Genomic DNA, 16,351 nt, shown 5'->3' with positions numbered 1-16,351 from the left:
CAGAGATAAGGCTCTGAGCCCACAAGCACTGTTTGGTTCTCAGACTTAGCATCTCAGTCGATTTTTCGATTAGTGCTAAGATAAATGATCTCAGCTTTTTCACATTTAATATTAATCCAACCATTTCTATTTTTAACTGATAACGACGCCAGCTAAAACTGATCAAAACAATTTTGTCTTACGCTTTTTTTATGGAAAGTTAGTTTCTTCCTATTTGAGTACAACAAATATATGTATTTTTTTTTTCGAATCATGGCAGTGTTGTAAATAGAAAGTCATTCTCAAATTATTGTATGGCATTATATAGACTGAATACTTGATAACCACTCTTAATTTTCTCGTCCTTTGTATTGTAGTACGGCCACGTGAGTATAATGTTGAACGATTTAATAGAGCCAGAGTTAATAAATACCCATTATTTTAGTTATTTCCTTTTCTATGTAATTTTGTATTCGGTTATCACTAACTTTAAATCACTGTTATTCAGGTGATTTGAATTTTTTATTAATTCAATAGCAATTGGCATCGTACTGTCCACAGAAATATCGTCATTAACATTATTATTATTTTCGTCCTCTATTGACAAGTTGTTGTGGTTACAGAAGTAATTATTTTCAACACTCTTAGTAATAATAAGCGTATGTCAAGACAATTGTTAGCAACTGCATGTCTGTATCTGCGTGCGAAACTTCTATGAATAACAAGTTATCGATTACGACACCTTTCTACCGCTCAATAACGTTATAAGAGTGCGTATATTTTGTTCTTGAACTAGGCATAGTACAAGCTACTGTAATAGCAGTAATAGTTGCCATCATTAGAATATAAGTTTATCTACGACGCACTTATTAATCGAGTAGTTAATACAGAAACATCTTGAAATACAGGTATTATATATATATATATATGCCAAGCGACGAAAAATTATAAACATTGAGCGAAATTAGAAGATCCATTACAGACCTATCCCGACTGATAGCCGTCGGCTTCACTTTTGTGTATTTGTTAACCCAAACCAAGTTATGGCTGTCCTATACGTATTTTACGCTTCACAGCTATGTCATTGTTTAACGACCTTCACATTTGCTCATGATTAGGGGTTTATTAACGGTTGATTAAGGTTAGTTTTAGGTCATTGCAAACCATGAACCGATTTCGTTAGCTGGATTTTCTGTTTCTTTCTCATAAAATATCATTCTACAGCTAGCACTGCACTCGGCATTTTGGGCGCAATAATATTAATAGCAATACTAATATTTTTATATGTAAAATTCTGAGACACGTTAAGATATCACCATACTACCGACCTCATTTCTCTGTGAGCTTATATTTTGTCATGGTCTATCTCCCATATCACCTATTAAGTCTATCTACTCACTGTGTTTGTGGTATTAAGCTAGCCCCCTATATGAAGTTACATTCGCTTCATTCTTGTCATGCAATATAGCTGTATTGATAAGTTTACTAATGTTCTGACGTAAAATTTGTATCTGTTGGATCCCATCCGGCAAAACTCGTAAAGTAAATCAAAATAGGGGGTCTTTAAAAAACGAAAGGCGTTTAGAATTAATTTGTGAACTAAAAAATTGTAGATACATTTCAAAACCACAGAGTCAATTTCCACCAGAACCAATGAACAGCATACATGAAGTGACTAACCCTGTAACATTGTAGTGACCTCTTGTACCTTATTTCATTGTTTGCTTTTTACTTTCTAATTAGATGAAAATTACTTAATTGAAAACATATACATATATTTTTTATTAATATTAAATATATATAATACAGTATTACACAAAAGGGCACCTTCCACTTAGTAACTCCCCTCGTACATAAACTCTGCAAGCACAGTAATATTTTATTTCGGCTGACCCAGGTCTCTTGCAGACTCGATTCAGGGGGGTCATTTCCACCCATTTGGCAGCAATCTCACTTGATGGATTGCTGTAACGAGCCCTGTCTGTGCACATAGAAAGCTGTTCCATTAACGTTATACAACACATCCAGACTGTTTCCGGTTTGCCCTTAGGTTCTTCGCTGATGTCGTAATAAATGCCCAATCACCGATGTGCGCCAGCCAGCATTCCAATTACAACGATGGACTAATTTCGAAACGAACTTCAGTTTAAAATACGAGAGTTATTTATACAACCTGTAAATAATTGAATTTCGTACTCCAATTAGGCTACTAACATAAACATGGAATGTACGTAACAAGTGTTTTATTTAAACGTGATCTAACCTCATTGCAAATTAAAATGAATGGCTGTGCACCGCTAATTACGCATCGCTTTCAGTATAGTCGTTAAATGGTGAAAACCACAAGTACGATTTTTTTTTCTCTTTGCCATAGCTGACGCGAAAATAAAGAGTATAGCGGCATATTGAGCATAGCATATTACCGGGATAAACCAAATAAGTTTTGTGTATTACACATATATATATATATATATATATATATATAGCTGTTGAGTAGCTATTGCATCATATATGATTCGTGTAATGTATTAGACGAGCATATCTGCGATACTCACCTCCAGCCATGGGAGTGCTGGCAATGGCGACCTTATCCAAAAAGTTTCGGCGTTTTTACTATGTTTGCGGGAGTCCGGAGTCTGGAGCGTTACTCGGGTTAAATGTATCGATATACATGTTGTCCCGTTTATGCATGCGACGCACATGTGATCGAAGGTTGTCTCGACGTGCTGACCGGTAACTACAGTGCGGACAAAGATGGGGTTTCTCTCCCGTGTGCATTCGCCTACAACCATCAGAAAAAAGGGATTGATCGAAATAGATTCATACGTTAGTCTCGATCAATTTTGCTAAGCAGCCAGTAACTAGTAACCGGCATAATATAGTAATCTATTTAACTAAGAACCAGAAACAATATAGTATCCTGTACGCAAATGTTTCAAATGTTATGTCTGCTACTAGTGCGCGAAGATTTCTCAGTTGTTCACTTGCTGACAGCGCAACCTACGTAATTGTGCTAAGATTTTTAATGTACGTCGCTGCACTTTAGCGTTGAATTCGGATACCTGTTTTTTTTTCTAAAAAGAGTATTTCAGAGCCCATGTAGTTAAACTGAGTTATGCGGCTAACACAATTATACTTGTTACAAAGATACCACGATATTATAAAGATACCACGATACAAATTTCTTTCATATGAGAGAGGATTGACTGACGCACCGATGCTGAATGATTTTTTTAAGCTGAATAGATGTGAAGCCGCAAATGTCACAAACGAAGTTATCCCCCTGCCGATGTTTTCGCATGTGTCGGGCCATTTCTTCCTCGGAGTTTCGATCTTTTCCGCAAACTTTACAAGATAACTTCACTGCCCCAACGAGTGCCTTGCCCTGTTTAACAAAAAGAAAACAAGGCTGTGTCAAATAAACAGTATTAATAAAATGGTGACTAGGCACAAAAAGCATTGACTTCAGTAACATGAGATCAGTACACAATCATACCTGCAAGTGGAGTTTTTTATGTTTTCGAAGTGCCTTATAAACGGTACAGCCGTAGGAACAATACGGACAATGATATTCTTCAGCATTATGGCGATGTCTCTGCGGTGGAGCTTCCGGCCGGTGACGCTTTTTTCCGCAAGGATGATAGCCATCCTTAATAAAGGCAAAGTACGCAGGTTTACAAAAAGAATTTGCGTATTCGTGTTATTAAAGCAAATATTAGCACATCTGTTAATCCTTGAAGATTCACAAGTGGTATTTTACAGTAGCTGTATATTCTAAGAGGGGTTGCGAGCTCACCTGCAAAACATGCTTCATGACATGCTTGTCTAACTTGTCTCTTCGCGTAGTCGAATACGCACAGGAAGGACATTGGTACATTTGGGGAATATTCGAGAGGCCTGTTTGGACGTCATCCAATCCGCTAACGACCAAGGATGTAGGCGCTCCTCCAACTGACAAAGCTGAAACAGTCATTGGAATAATTTGAACTATAGCAAGTAGGAGTTCTACTGTTGAGAAATAGAACTCTTCCTGAACTCATGTTGATGTATGAAACTATCCCGTTATGCACAAAGCCGAAAAAAACACTTATGGCTTGGCAGGAATAAAGAATATCTAGTCATAAAATCATATCCAAGAAGCATAAAGTCAGTAGTGTGTAATGAGTTTGGCATTTACTATAAGGAAGAAAGTTATTCTCACCTAATGCCGATGACGCGGCCTGGGTATTATACTGCAGCTGTTGCATCTGCGTTTCCATTTGCTGCTGTTGCTGTTGTTGTTGTCGAAGATGTTTTCGCTTAGAGGTGCACTGGTAATTGTGTACTTGAATCAAGTGCTTTTTAGCAGCAGCCTTAGATTTCAGGACCGCTCCGCATTCCATACATGAGTATCCTAAACACAAGGTAGATTGTGTATTTGTATAAAGGGATTAACCGAAAATTGTGCACAAGTAAGAATTACGAGGCAAAGTAATTGCAAAACAATGTTTCAGCATTGGGAAACACACGGCTCTTCTCGAGTTTAAAGTTTATAACAAAAAAACATACGTGGTGATGATGTTGTTAGAGAGTAGTAATAACAGTGTGAAACACCAAAAAATGCTACCAGCTTACGAAATTTTTAATAGAAGGTTTTGAAGAAGAACTTCTCACATACCTGATGTTACAGCTTGTTCCTGATCGTGGAACACATGCTCGTCTTGAAGGTTATCCCGGTGCGCTCCAAGGAAATGCGGTTGTGTATCACTTTGATAATTGGCGCCGAGTTGACCTCCTCGGCTGCTAGCACCTGCCTGGTCTCTCGTGCGACCTCTACCCCTGGCGATGCCCATTTCGCTGGAAGCGATTACTAGAGCATTCGTCGACATTTCAACGTCTTCGACAATTTCCTCGCCCATTTCTAAACCAGGTTCAGCTACCGCTGCCTACATTGATTTCAACAATTTTTATTACAACACAGTTCTTTGTAAGCCTGTTTACATTACAACTGTTGTTAGTTATTTACCGTTTTGCAAGTCACAGTTTATTCACAGGCGGCACCCATGTTTAGAGGAAATAGACGGATTAAGCTATTTCGTTAGGCAAACTATTGTAAGAACAACACTTGCTTTCAGCATTTTTCGAGATTAAAACCTGTCCATGAGTCATGATATTATTACGAAGGTGCAAACTTCGATTGCATACCTCTTCACTATCTACTTCAGCATCTTCGTGATAGCCTCGTGCGTGGTTGCTGTGACGACCGCTGTGCGACCGACCACCCCGGTGTCTTGTATGCAGATGCTGCACCTGTCCAACCTGCTGGTGCTGGTCTAGGTGATGGTGGTGTTGCATTCCCACATGGATACCGCCATCATCTTCGTCATCAGCCGTTATGACTTGTTCATTTTCTGTCTCGACCGGCGGCGTATCAAGACCATCCTCTTCGAGAAAAAATCGTGAAGAATCAACGACTACCTCTTCCGAAACGCCAACAGCCGCTTCTTCCTCAGGACCGCAACCTGGCACTTCAATATAATAAACACATACTTTATGAGTTTAAAAATGCTATTGTCTGCCTCTTTACCAATAAAAACATATTTTGAATATAGTACCTGTCGTTGTTTGGTGCCAGTAAGTCGTTTAAAAAAACTTACATTCTTGCTTAATGTCATGAACGTGAAGCACAATTCCAGATTTTACATCTTCATCCTCATCCGAATGCTGGTGCACGCCACCAACGCCTACTGCCACAGAACCAGCCATGCTTTCAGATATCACTTCGGTGCCCATCGTATGGCCTTCCTCCAGTTCGCCTGAATTTCCTCCAGATCCACTGATCAAGCTAGACTCATCTCGAGCGAGGTCCATATGAATCACCTGTCGTAATAGGTTTGTTTTTAAGCGTAAATGCACGTGTTACTATAAACAAAGCTAAACAGACGAAGTTTTTTTATACTCTGAGTGATCCACCACGTGAGATTATATTCTTAACAATTTGTATTTTTCTTTAAAACGCAAACTCAAGGAACAATTACTTTTTACCACGTCTTTGCAGTCCTTCACGAAAAAAATATATTATTATTACGAACCTATGTTTTTTGGAAGGTTTCCATTGCTTTACAGAAAATAACTCGTCATAATTACACAGAGAAACATCTTACCTCCTGATGTTGAGCAACAGTTTCAGGAACGGGCATGATCTCGCCAACAATTTCCGTAGCCAGTTCATCACTTTCCATAATGATGCCATCTGTCTCCTAGGGTTCGAAAAGTGACTAGTGATGGTAAAGTTCTTCTAATAAAGATACCAGTACGCCGGTAAGCGTCTAGACTGCTTTTTTGGTTTTGGCTTTTCGTAGAATACCAAGCCGCAAGAATTTTAATCAAGTATTTTTTAGTTATTTAAATTATTCAAAGCTTCGACCATATAAATTGTTATAGTGTACGCAACATGTACTTCAGTAGTGATTTTGCGACTTACAAGCTCACCAACCTGAGAATAAATGAGCGTATTGACAAAGCTAGCGTGGTGCGGATCACCGATAGGCGCGATACCAAGGTGTTGCATGTCCTCCGGTACGACAAAGTGCGCAGGCCCGCCCCCTGCACTAGAACCCCCAGCGCCAACTCCACCAACTCCTGTTCCGGCGACCACCCCTGACACGACCGGACAAACGGCGTCCATCATTGCGCTTAAGCGAATCGGCAGACAATGGCCCCTGAATAAACACTTAACGCCTTCCTAATACTTCTTTGTAGGGTAGTCGAAAACCCTTCAGCGGTCGACCACTATCACAATTAAAGACGCTCCTAAATAATAAACGCAAGAGCGCAAATTGTAATGGATACATCACTCTAATATGTTATTTTTGCCTTTAGCTGCCCGTTTTGAGTAAATTTGGTTTTCCTGTAGCATGTTCTAATATTTTACCTCATCGCAAAGCTGGGGTTAATATAAGGATGTCGACCAACGAATTGAATAGAGTCAAAGAAAGCAATAATGTACTATAGTGATCATACTTTGCTGATCAGGTAGAGCAGGAAGTTCATTTCTACTTGTTTAAAGAGTAATATATTGTTAACAAAACGTCTACACAACGACGAATCGGCATTCCCAAAACAAAAACTGGCCTTCCTAATGAACGAACCTGATTGATTAGGTTTCAGCTGCAAGACTTTCCGTCTTCGGATACGATCTTCCCAAACGCTCCTTACGGTTGGTTTTCACGTTGTCTTTCTATGTTTGATTAGTATAAATCTTGATTTGTTGCAGTATTTAAAGACTCGTCCTGGCTCGTGTATTGCTCAGACCCTTGTTTTTCGCTCTTTTCTCTCATGTAAGTTTATTAAAACTAAATGTATCACATTCGTTGTCCCATATGTAAGAGCTTAATATTCCTCTATATGATTATTCAATATTACAGTTGGCTATATTTAGACTAGTATGTTTTTATTACAATTAGTATTATCATATAATATGGTATGTTTACGTAATTTAATAAGTTTGTACAGTGATAAAGTGAAGAAGTGTAATCAATGAAAAAGATATAGAGTAGATTGACTCTTCGCTTAGTTTAAATGGAGAAGAACTTGATACACAATAATTCAGTTCTACAGTCTAGCTGTAGTGTTAATAGTATAATGAGGTTTTGGAAATTGGAGATCAGAGTCCTCTGAGAAAAAGGGTCAGCAGTTTTTGTTGTTTTTTTTTGTTCGCTTCTTTATAGTATAGTTGTAGTTGTTATTTTCGGAGAACTTCTGTGATGATAGTCTTGAAGAACTTTCTTGTCTTCCAGATCTTCGCTCACTGCCTTGAAAAGGCAAATTGCCTGCAAATAGAAATTCTACCGTAATCAATAAGAGATAATACGGATAACACAGGCAATAGCATATTTCAATTATTCCAACGTCATTCAAAATATTCACTCTTCATTTCAATCAAAATACGCTAGATTTATGGTTTACGCGAATCAAACAGATGCGCTAGCTGTACTTAAATGTCGCGGGTTCTAAATTCGTAACACCACGTCTCGAAGAGCATGTAGAGATAATCACGCCTGACTCAAAGAAAATTTCATCGTTATAAATTTAAAAAAAAAAAAAAAAAACGTTGAAAGAAAACCGTTACAGGATAAATTGTATCTATGTAGTCAACAATCAATTCTTAATGTAAATTAGTTTTAAGTGCCAATACACCTGTGAAGTTTCCTAAAAACTTGGAAATTGTTGCCTTAGCTTCACTTTTGTAATAGTTTTTCATCACACTATGGGCTTAATTTAGAGTTACTTATTTTAGGTTATGTAACGCATAGGCGTTTGACTAAACAGAAATACGTTCTGATTACGTTCAACACTACTATTTTTATGAGTAGCGGCAAGTTTAGTGAGTACAAGGTGGTAAATAATAAACCAAATTTCCGCGATGTGCAATGAAGACCAAAACATAATTCAAAAAAACACGGAAGCTGTTATTAGCCATGGTTTGACGGTAAGAACAGAGCACTTTGACCTCAGGACGTTAAGATCAAATCTCCTCAGAGCCAAAGAACTTTTTGTCAGTGGATTACACAGCTGTCGTTTGTAAAAAAACCAAGCACTAATACAATCATTCATAAGAAATAAAATCGAACAACAATGGCCTCCAATAAATAGAACACAATAAACAATATCAGCTTATTTGTGTAATATAGATTTTCAACAAATCTGCAAGTGCAAACAGCCGAGATATGTATACGTTCCGCAAAATGAGAAAGAGTCGTCGTGCATAACGTACTCGATGATTTCCTTCCGACAAACTTTATTACAGTTCTACCTCTAGTGAATCGCCGCCCAACAAACCGACATGATCGTGTCCGTTTCCTCAAGCAAACGTTACAGTTTGCCTCTATTTCGGTCTTTTCGCAACGGCCAAACGAATATTCTCGTTAGTTTGCACTGCCCTTTCCCGCCTCACCCGTCCCCTACTCGCTGTTTTTTTGCTATTAAACATCCCCTCGTCTCGATGCGTTTAACGCCGACAGCGCCAATCTTCGACGATCTCTCCCCGATCACGTCACGGCGGGTGTCTGCGCACAGGGCGCCGACCTCTACGCGCGACAGCCGTTGCTCATTCAGAAGAAACGGCACTATGCAGTTCACTCGAACAACACAGAATCATCTATGGACTTTTATTTGTTACCAACATAAAGCATACGATGCTGCTTTTACTTATCGGGATTTAGAAATAACAGATCCCACGGCTATGGGTACGGCTGAAACATTAAACATTAAGTTTCAAATATACGATATAAATATTAATACTTTTTCTTAATACGCTGCACGGAATTTGTTGTTCATTAATACGGTGACGGACTGTTATAATAAGGTTAATAATATAATTAACGGTCTAAGTATATATTCATTGAGCACCATTTCCAGCACCACCCTCCTTCCTTCCCACAGCCTATCATCTCATGAGAGCAAACAGACGTTCGCACAAAAACGGTCAATAGAATAAACAGCAAGTAGTTCATATAAAATGAAACAACAGATAGATAATTGATTAAGCGAAAATACTCTACAGTTAACCAAACATAATATTTTCCAGATAATAATGAAATTAGTGTCTTAGGCAACTGTGAAGATTACATCCAATAATAAATTATCTAATAAAGATATTACCAAATCCCAGTTAAGCATCTGGGATGCAGGCAAACAAAAACAACTAACATATCTATTGCCTCGATTGGGCTTATGGTAGAGCCGCATAGTCCGAGCGCCGTTGTACCAACGACCAGCAAGAGCGGCAGGATGATGGAACAAGCGGAGCTTAACTGTAATCGACAACGGTTATACTCGATTGCCCGTGACGATCCGCCTCACGACCCGGTGACACTACAGGCGAAACCATTCACTGATGACAATTAATTGCTTTCTCATCGATCTCAGCCGTACAAATTTCATCTGTGCTTTCAAAAGAGGTAAACAATAATATGTCCCGGGTCACCTACATTTGCCAGCTTGGTAAGTGACCGCTAAAGCAGCAGTACCATCATTGCATGCGAGTCCCCAAAAACAAGCAGCCACTACTATCAAGGACAAAGCCCCCATTGAGCTTTTAATAGATACACAGTGTTTATATGTGCTATGTTGTACCGGCCATGTATCTCTCTATATGCTTGGTACGTTATGTGCCCTTGTATAGGATTAAGTGTCTTAGGCCTCTTTTGGCAGAGCTGGACGGCTCAAGAAGATTTATATAGCACGTTGAGGGGCACTACAATTCTTTTAGCTACTGTCGAATCTTTTCAATATGGCCGGCGGTCGACACGATTGCCACCAGCAGCAACAACAAAAGACGGGCGGTAGCAAGTGAACGGTAGCGGCTGCGGCCTGCAGCTCTAAGCGACGCCCAATTGCGAGTAACACCTTAGCATTGATCTTAGAGAGACTTCCTGTAGTAAACGCTCATTTTTTGAAAATACACATTAATCTCTATACCATGATGGTCGGCCCTCTTTCCCAGAGTTTACCGGCCTCAGCCGTGGGTCATGTGGGTGGCACATTTGTGATCCGAATATCAAATCAAGTCACAAACGTTACGTAGAAACACAATATCGCCACTGCTATTGCTGCTGACCAAGATGGCGAACCGAGAGAGTTAGGGCCCACCGCAGGCCTTGCCCTAAATAGGCCTAAAGGGGTTGTCCGTGTCCGAGAGTTCATGCCCTCGATGTCCGCGAGCGTCTTCCGTCGGTCGCCTGGCCCGCACCGCTATACACTTGTCGATAGTCAAACCAGATTCTTTCAGAAAATCACTCACCTTAAGGCCTGCTCGATCACCAATGCCTCTAAGCCTCGCCACTAAATAGGGCTAGCTGTGTGGCTGTTGAAGCCAACTTATTATTGTTGTTGTTATTGTATTACCTCGCCGCGGCCGCCTCCGCTGCGGCGCTGCGCCGCGCCATGTATTGGCGGCGGCGGCAGCAGGAGCAGCAAAAGCAGCAGCGCAGAACACATTTTGCCCTCTCCCATTTCGTGGGCGTAACCAATGCGTCTATTCGTTTGTCAACAAAACAACCGCTTAACAGCAGTAAACTGTTCCTCTAAAAGCTCGGTAGACGGAAATATCATCATGACTCGCTGTGGCTTTGTGTACCAGATTTGCCTGCGTGATACCGCTGTCGATGATGACGCTATAGGTGGTAGCAAATATCATGATGCATCAACGGAGTCTGCTAAAAGACCAACATAAAATGAACGATGGAATCGAACCATGCAGATATGAAGCTTTTAGTACCTAGTGTTTGTTCGTAGGAATGTTTTTCTTGGCTTTTTACGGAAATCCAGTCCGCTAGAATAAAGGGTAGTATTCCGTCTCTCTAACGTATACGGCGAAAATGTATCTAGATCCAAAAGTAGCGAGATATTGCATGTAAACGGTTCCATGCAGCATAGCTGTGAATAACGATATTTTAATAGAATTACGATCGCCTTCAGATGCAAACAAACGAAAATAATGGAGTCCTGCAGAAAATCGGATTATTTTTCAACAGAAATTGGATACAAATCTCCAACAATAGCTTTTTGTATTTTCCATCTCATGCGGACAAACTTAAGCAGAGATTCTTAACCATGTTCGTTACACTCCAACGGATTAAAGACCGTCTGCCTTCTATTCAAACTTCAAATGGCGCGAAGCCCTAATTAAATGTAAGACAAACGGGTTCGAAAAAAATTTGTCTGTCCCATTAAAAACTGCTGCTTTAATTACTGAAAAATATTTATTATACAATTGTGCGTGGCAAAGTAGTAATAAATATATAGTATAATTCAGAGAATGAGTCTCTTGATTACGTGTTTGCAGAGACATCGACTCAGGGGGAACCATCCGGAAGTTAAGTACTTCAAGTCATTTCCAGAACCACATTGCTCCTCTAGACGAAATTATGGCAACCCATCACACCTATTGAACCTTGAAAATTCTGGACACGGAAAAGTGAGTTAAACCAATCAACTGATGTATCTTGGATTATTACTTACCTAAGAAATATAAAAATTAATTGATTTCTTTCTCTTAGTAAATGCATTGTTGAATTGAATTCAAACCCTTCATTAACTCAATGTTATATACATAAGCCATTTAAATAATCTGTGAATATTATTTGCTCGATGTTTTCATAGAAAGCGCAAAACTTGATTCTTGACTACATTCGACAGGACCAGGCATCTAGAAAACACAATTTCTATATCGCTTCGTACAGAAGTCATTGCTAAGTACAATGAAATACACATATTATTATGCTAAACATATCTAGTTGTCGAAGTTAATTCATCGGCAGGATATTTTTGTGATTTTTAACGTAACGTAGAAAACATCCTTGGAACAGGCACGCAGGGGGTAAAAGCGAAAAAAATAGTCATTTTTATTAGACTGGAGTTTTAAAATTAAACAGTATTTTTCAGATGGCTTGTGTTTTAGAAAGAGTACTGCAGTTACCTTTCTTGGCAACTTATAATAGCTGTAAATGATACTTTCTAATTTTTGGTAGATAGTGGCTGGTATAATATTTACGTAGTAATGATGAAGTTCTTTTTTCCTTGAAGTTCTATAAAATACAATACAGAATTAGACATACCCCCCAGGAGATCCTATAAGACTTCTTTCTTTCTAGTTTGCGAGAACTCTGAATTTCACACCGACAGTCTTGACTTTGCTGATTTTAAGGAATCCCAATGCTTACAATTATTTTTCAACTGCTCTCAGCAGGTGTATAAGACAGCGTCGTATTCCATACAGCTCGAAGAAACGATTAGGTGAGTGTATAAAGTTAATTACTTTTCTTGTTATTAATGTTCTGCTTACCTAATAGTAATATCAGAATACCGTTGGTATGATATACAGTAAAAATGGTAAGAGCACATGATTAATTTAATGAATATTTACCCATTTTGAACTTTTTTTTTATTGTCGATCATTTGAACAAAAAAAACATTAATCGAAACTGTCGACGCGGGGCAACCCGGGTTTAAAGTACGGGATACGTGTGACTATTACTCATTTCTTCAGGTAAGTTGGATTCTTAAATAATGCATATCAAGCACAAAGACCACGACCCTTATCTATTCCCCGAACCCCTCTCCCACCAATGATTGAAGCATACCAACACCGCTTGATTTACTTGTCCTTTACGTATAGTTATGTCGTACTATGTACAATTCGTGCAAATATATACTAGCAGAAGGAAATTTGTGTCTTATAACAAAGTTTCTGTCTTATGGCGGTTACTCACTGAATTAGCAGCTGACTGCTCTGTACAGAATAATCTACTATAGAGTTACTAGCAATAAATTATTAATGGTTTTACGGTTCTATGATAAACTATCACGTGAAACTGATGAGCTGGAAGCATTCAAGACTATAATTATATATAAAAATATATATAATAATTATATATATAATTGTATTTACATAGATATGCGCATTTAGAAGCCTAAGAGCCTTGACCTATTAACTGGACTGAAAATCTGAACGTTTTTGATATGCATTTTAATGGTCAGTTTAGGGACTTTTTAGTAGCAGCTAATGGTTTTTCATTTTTCGAAAGATATATGGGAATGTTGATTCGCCCTACTCTAAATATGATACCTATTGATTGAAGAAGGACCTATTAAAATATACATGAAAAATACATGCCGCATATCCAACATGAAAGTAAATACTGCCCAGATTTTAGGAAAAATGTTGCTTGATGGCGCAGAGTTACTGGAAAACAGTTTTTTTTTTTTTTTTTTTTTTTTTTTTTTTATATATAAAATATTCAACTTTTTCTGAGAATTGACATTTTCATTCATTAACGAACCAACTCTTCCTTCTTCTTATGTGAGTAATTATAATGAACAAATATATGAAACAAAATTGTGAGGTTAAAGGTAATTGAACTGCGAATTAGGTGAATTCCGGAATTAAAATGAAAGGCGATAAATTGATCTAGCGCATAATGGCACATAGAACATAAAGTCAATGTTTTTTTTCTACTAACGCAGGTGTGTAACCTTGTTTGTGTAACCAAAGCTGACAGTCAATTCTTGGCAGAGGCACGGCAGGTTGTACCCGCAAATTTGTCAGCTTGAAAGTTGGTTCGGCCAAAGGCTCCTCACCGAAGGTCTTGCACACGTACTATTTTTTGATAATTCATGAAATTTCACGTGTCTTGACCGAAGGCCCACTTCAAAAACCTTCTTTGCACATTAGGACTCCTTGGTTTCAAGTATACATCAAATCTGACAAAAAAATTTTTTCGTATAGTGTGAAGATAAAAATGCTAACCTAAATGCTTTATAAGTAGGATTGGAAGGATCTCACTTCATAGTGGCTAATACATAACCATGGAGCGTGGGTCATATTTTGTTGAATGTGGACAAAGTAACCAATGTAACTTTTGCACTATGGCGAACTATTACAGGCGTTGACGACATCACCGAGAGAACATACCCGTTTAGATAAGCTATCGAGGGATACATGGAGATTGCTAGCAAGACTGACGTTATCGAAAAACATGCCAAACAACGAATCGCCACCAATATGTGGACGTATCCACAAGTGAGAAGCAATCATATTTCATGCTAACCATTTATGAAGCGCTATTTTCTGTGAGATTCGAAATGATATGCAATCCACTATAGACCTACGAAGTATCCACTCAGCAAAATTCGATGCTGCCTATAAATATACGTATCAGAAGCCAGTCTTTTCCTTTCATGAAAAAAAGAAAAAGAAAATTATGAATTTTCTTTTTTTCAAACTGAAATAGCAAAATCTTAAAGGTTAATTTCATAAGGAATAATATCACAATACACACTTTAGTGTAACACTAGCAAATAAATGCGCCACAATTTCAGGAGCAACTTTTTGAAAGTGCCCGCAGCGACTGCGCTTTTGTTAAAAAGCAGGTTGAGCTGGGCGAGCTGACTCCACCGCAAAAGATTTGAAGATTGTGTTGAAATGCCGTATCTAAACTCATAAAGGACACTAATACAAAGCGGATTATACACAACGGTCTATACACAAAGTGGATTGCTTAGTCTTATTAATTAGAGAAACAAATTCTTGATGCGGTAATTTACGTTTGAAGAAGCATTCTGTGATCGTGAAATATCGTAAACTCTTTCATATGCGCGTGTAATCTGTAAAATATTGATAAATTGTCTCTACGAGGTTAATTTTGGTAAATCACATGTGCTTCAGAAACGATTGTTATGATTTGAACAAAATCTTCAAGGCTAGGTGGCAGCTCTCAACAGATGTGAATTTGTATTCTCACTTCAAATGTGTAGTATACACTTTTACAGCCTTCAGGATAACCAACTTTAAAGACAGCAGACGTCTGATCTCCAAAATAATGATCACCATTAGCAGATTTATAATGAAGTACATGAACTCGGGAACCACTGCATTTCTTGAGTCGGTAGTGTCAATATTGATTTGAAGAAAAATAATTTACATCACATATTAATTTATTGAAATGAAACATAGAAATTAAAGCTTATAAGCAAAAAATAGCTCCACCTACCGTATTTCAGCATAATATGGAAGTCTTCATTGCATATAATCATGACGCCTGTGGAGGCAGTTTTTAACAACTATCATTTTATATATTGCATAGCACAAAGTTCGAATGAAAGCAAACTTGACCATTACTTGTTAAGCTTCTAGCGTTTGGCAAAGTCGGTTTCGAATATATATATCAAGTTGCCTTTGAATGTCCGTCTCGATCCTCCACCTGATTGTATACTTAGTTTTCCTCGTACATGTTGTCAAGATTCCCTTCTGCTAATGTTAATTGGAAAGCGTTTAGTTAACGCTAGGGTGCACACCTATTAACTTATACTAAGACAACGAATCTACTCATCATAAAATATACTAGAGCTTATAAACGTTCATATTAATATACAAAAAGGTCGCAGGTCTAAATAACTAAATTTTGAGTTTTTGAAATACCTTGCTCTTGAATTGTTGATAAATTGACTATTTTCGTATAACCTGGGAGTATAAGTTTACGTTTTTTACTGCCACATCACTCGCTTTACACTATTATACTTGGTTTTTTTTTGGTATCAGTACTGTAATATTACTACGAGGTCTTTCTAATGAACAAAAAAAAATGTTTTTCAACAGAAAATAAAACTTACTAATGGAGCAACTCATGCTGTGATATTTAGGGCTACCTTAGGTTCGATCTAACCGTCTGCCATTCGATAACGATTAAGGAATTTCATATAATGGGAGTAAAAATGCTGTATAAATGCGCGTATACGTGTAAAAACCTTTGACTCGATTTTTAAGAAAGCTTCGATGAACTTGCCACCCGATTAATGGGACAATCTAAGCCAATCCACTCTACATTTACTC

The 16,351-nt window shown here is 38.1% G+C and overlaps 1 protein-coding gene and 1 long non-coding RNA gene across 10 annotated transcripts; one reads left to right on the top strand and one right to left on the bottom strand.

The window, feature by feature from the left end:
- Positions 1–1,737: 1,737 nt before the first annotated feature.
- LOC111254987 (uncharacterized) lies at positions 1,738–10,918 on the bottom strand. 5 transcript variants are annotated; one of them, XM_022816515.2, is made up of 13 exons: positions 10,763–10,918; positions 7,110–7,790; positions 6,455–6,771; positions 6,123–6,218; positions 5,616–5,838; positions 5,164–5,486; positions 4,637–4,904; positions 4,181–4,372; positions 3,776–3,939; positions 3,476–3,628; positions 3,195–3,364; positions 2,535–2,761; positions 1,738–2,152 (listed from the first exon to the last, which is right to left on the bottom strand). In XM_022816515.2, the coding sequence occupies exons 3-12, from the start codon at positions 6,647–6,649 to the stop codon at positions 2,593–2,595; spliced, it is 1,953 nt and encodes a 650-aa protein (XP_022672250.1). In that variant the 5' UTR covers positions 6,650–6,771; positions 7,110–7,790; positions 10,763–10,918; the 3' UTR covers positions 1,738–2,152; positions 2,535–2,592. The 5 variants fall into 5 exon arrangements, with proteins under 5 accessions (XP_022672250.1, XP_022672253.1, XP_086832455.1 ...); XM_022816518.2 differs by having other exon boundaries at positions 1,738–2,118; XM_086976329.1 differs by having other exon boundaries at positions 7,110–7,805; positions 10,763–10,828.
- Positions 10,919–10,982: 64 nt separating this feature from the next.
- LOC111254988 (uncharacterized) lies at positions 10,983–16,142 on the top strand. Of its 5 annotated transcripts, none has more exons than XR_015318098.1 (6): positions 10,983–11,305; positions 11,807–11,938; positions 12,707–12,756; positions 13,987–14,116; positions 14,406–14,542; positions 14,842–16,142. It is a non-coding gene; the product is annotated as an uncharacterized LOC111254988 (long non-coding RNA). The 5 variants fall into 5 exon arrangements; XR_015318096.1 differs by having other exon boundaries at positions 10,984–11,305; positions 13,987–14,105; XR_015318097.1 differs by lacking the exon at positions 13,987–14,116 and adding an exon at positions 12,975–13,009 and having other exon boundaries at positions 10,984–11,305.
- The last annotated feature ends 209 nt before the right edge of the window (positions 16,143–16,351 follow it).

The sequence above is a fragment of the Varroa destructor genome, unplaced genomic scaffold (assembly GCF_002443255.2).
Source record: "Varroa destructor unplaced genomic scaffold, Vdes_3.0 BEIS01000007.1, whole genome shotgun sequence".
Lineage (NCBI taxonomy): Eukaryota > Metazoa > Arthropoda > Arachnida > Mesostigmata > Varroidae > Varroa > Varroa destructor.
Note: the sequence above shows the minus strand (reverse complement) of the source record. Positions and strands in the feature narration are given on the sequence as shown.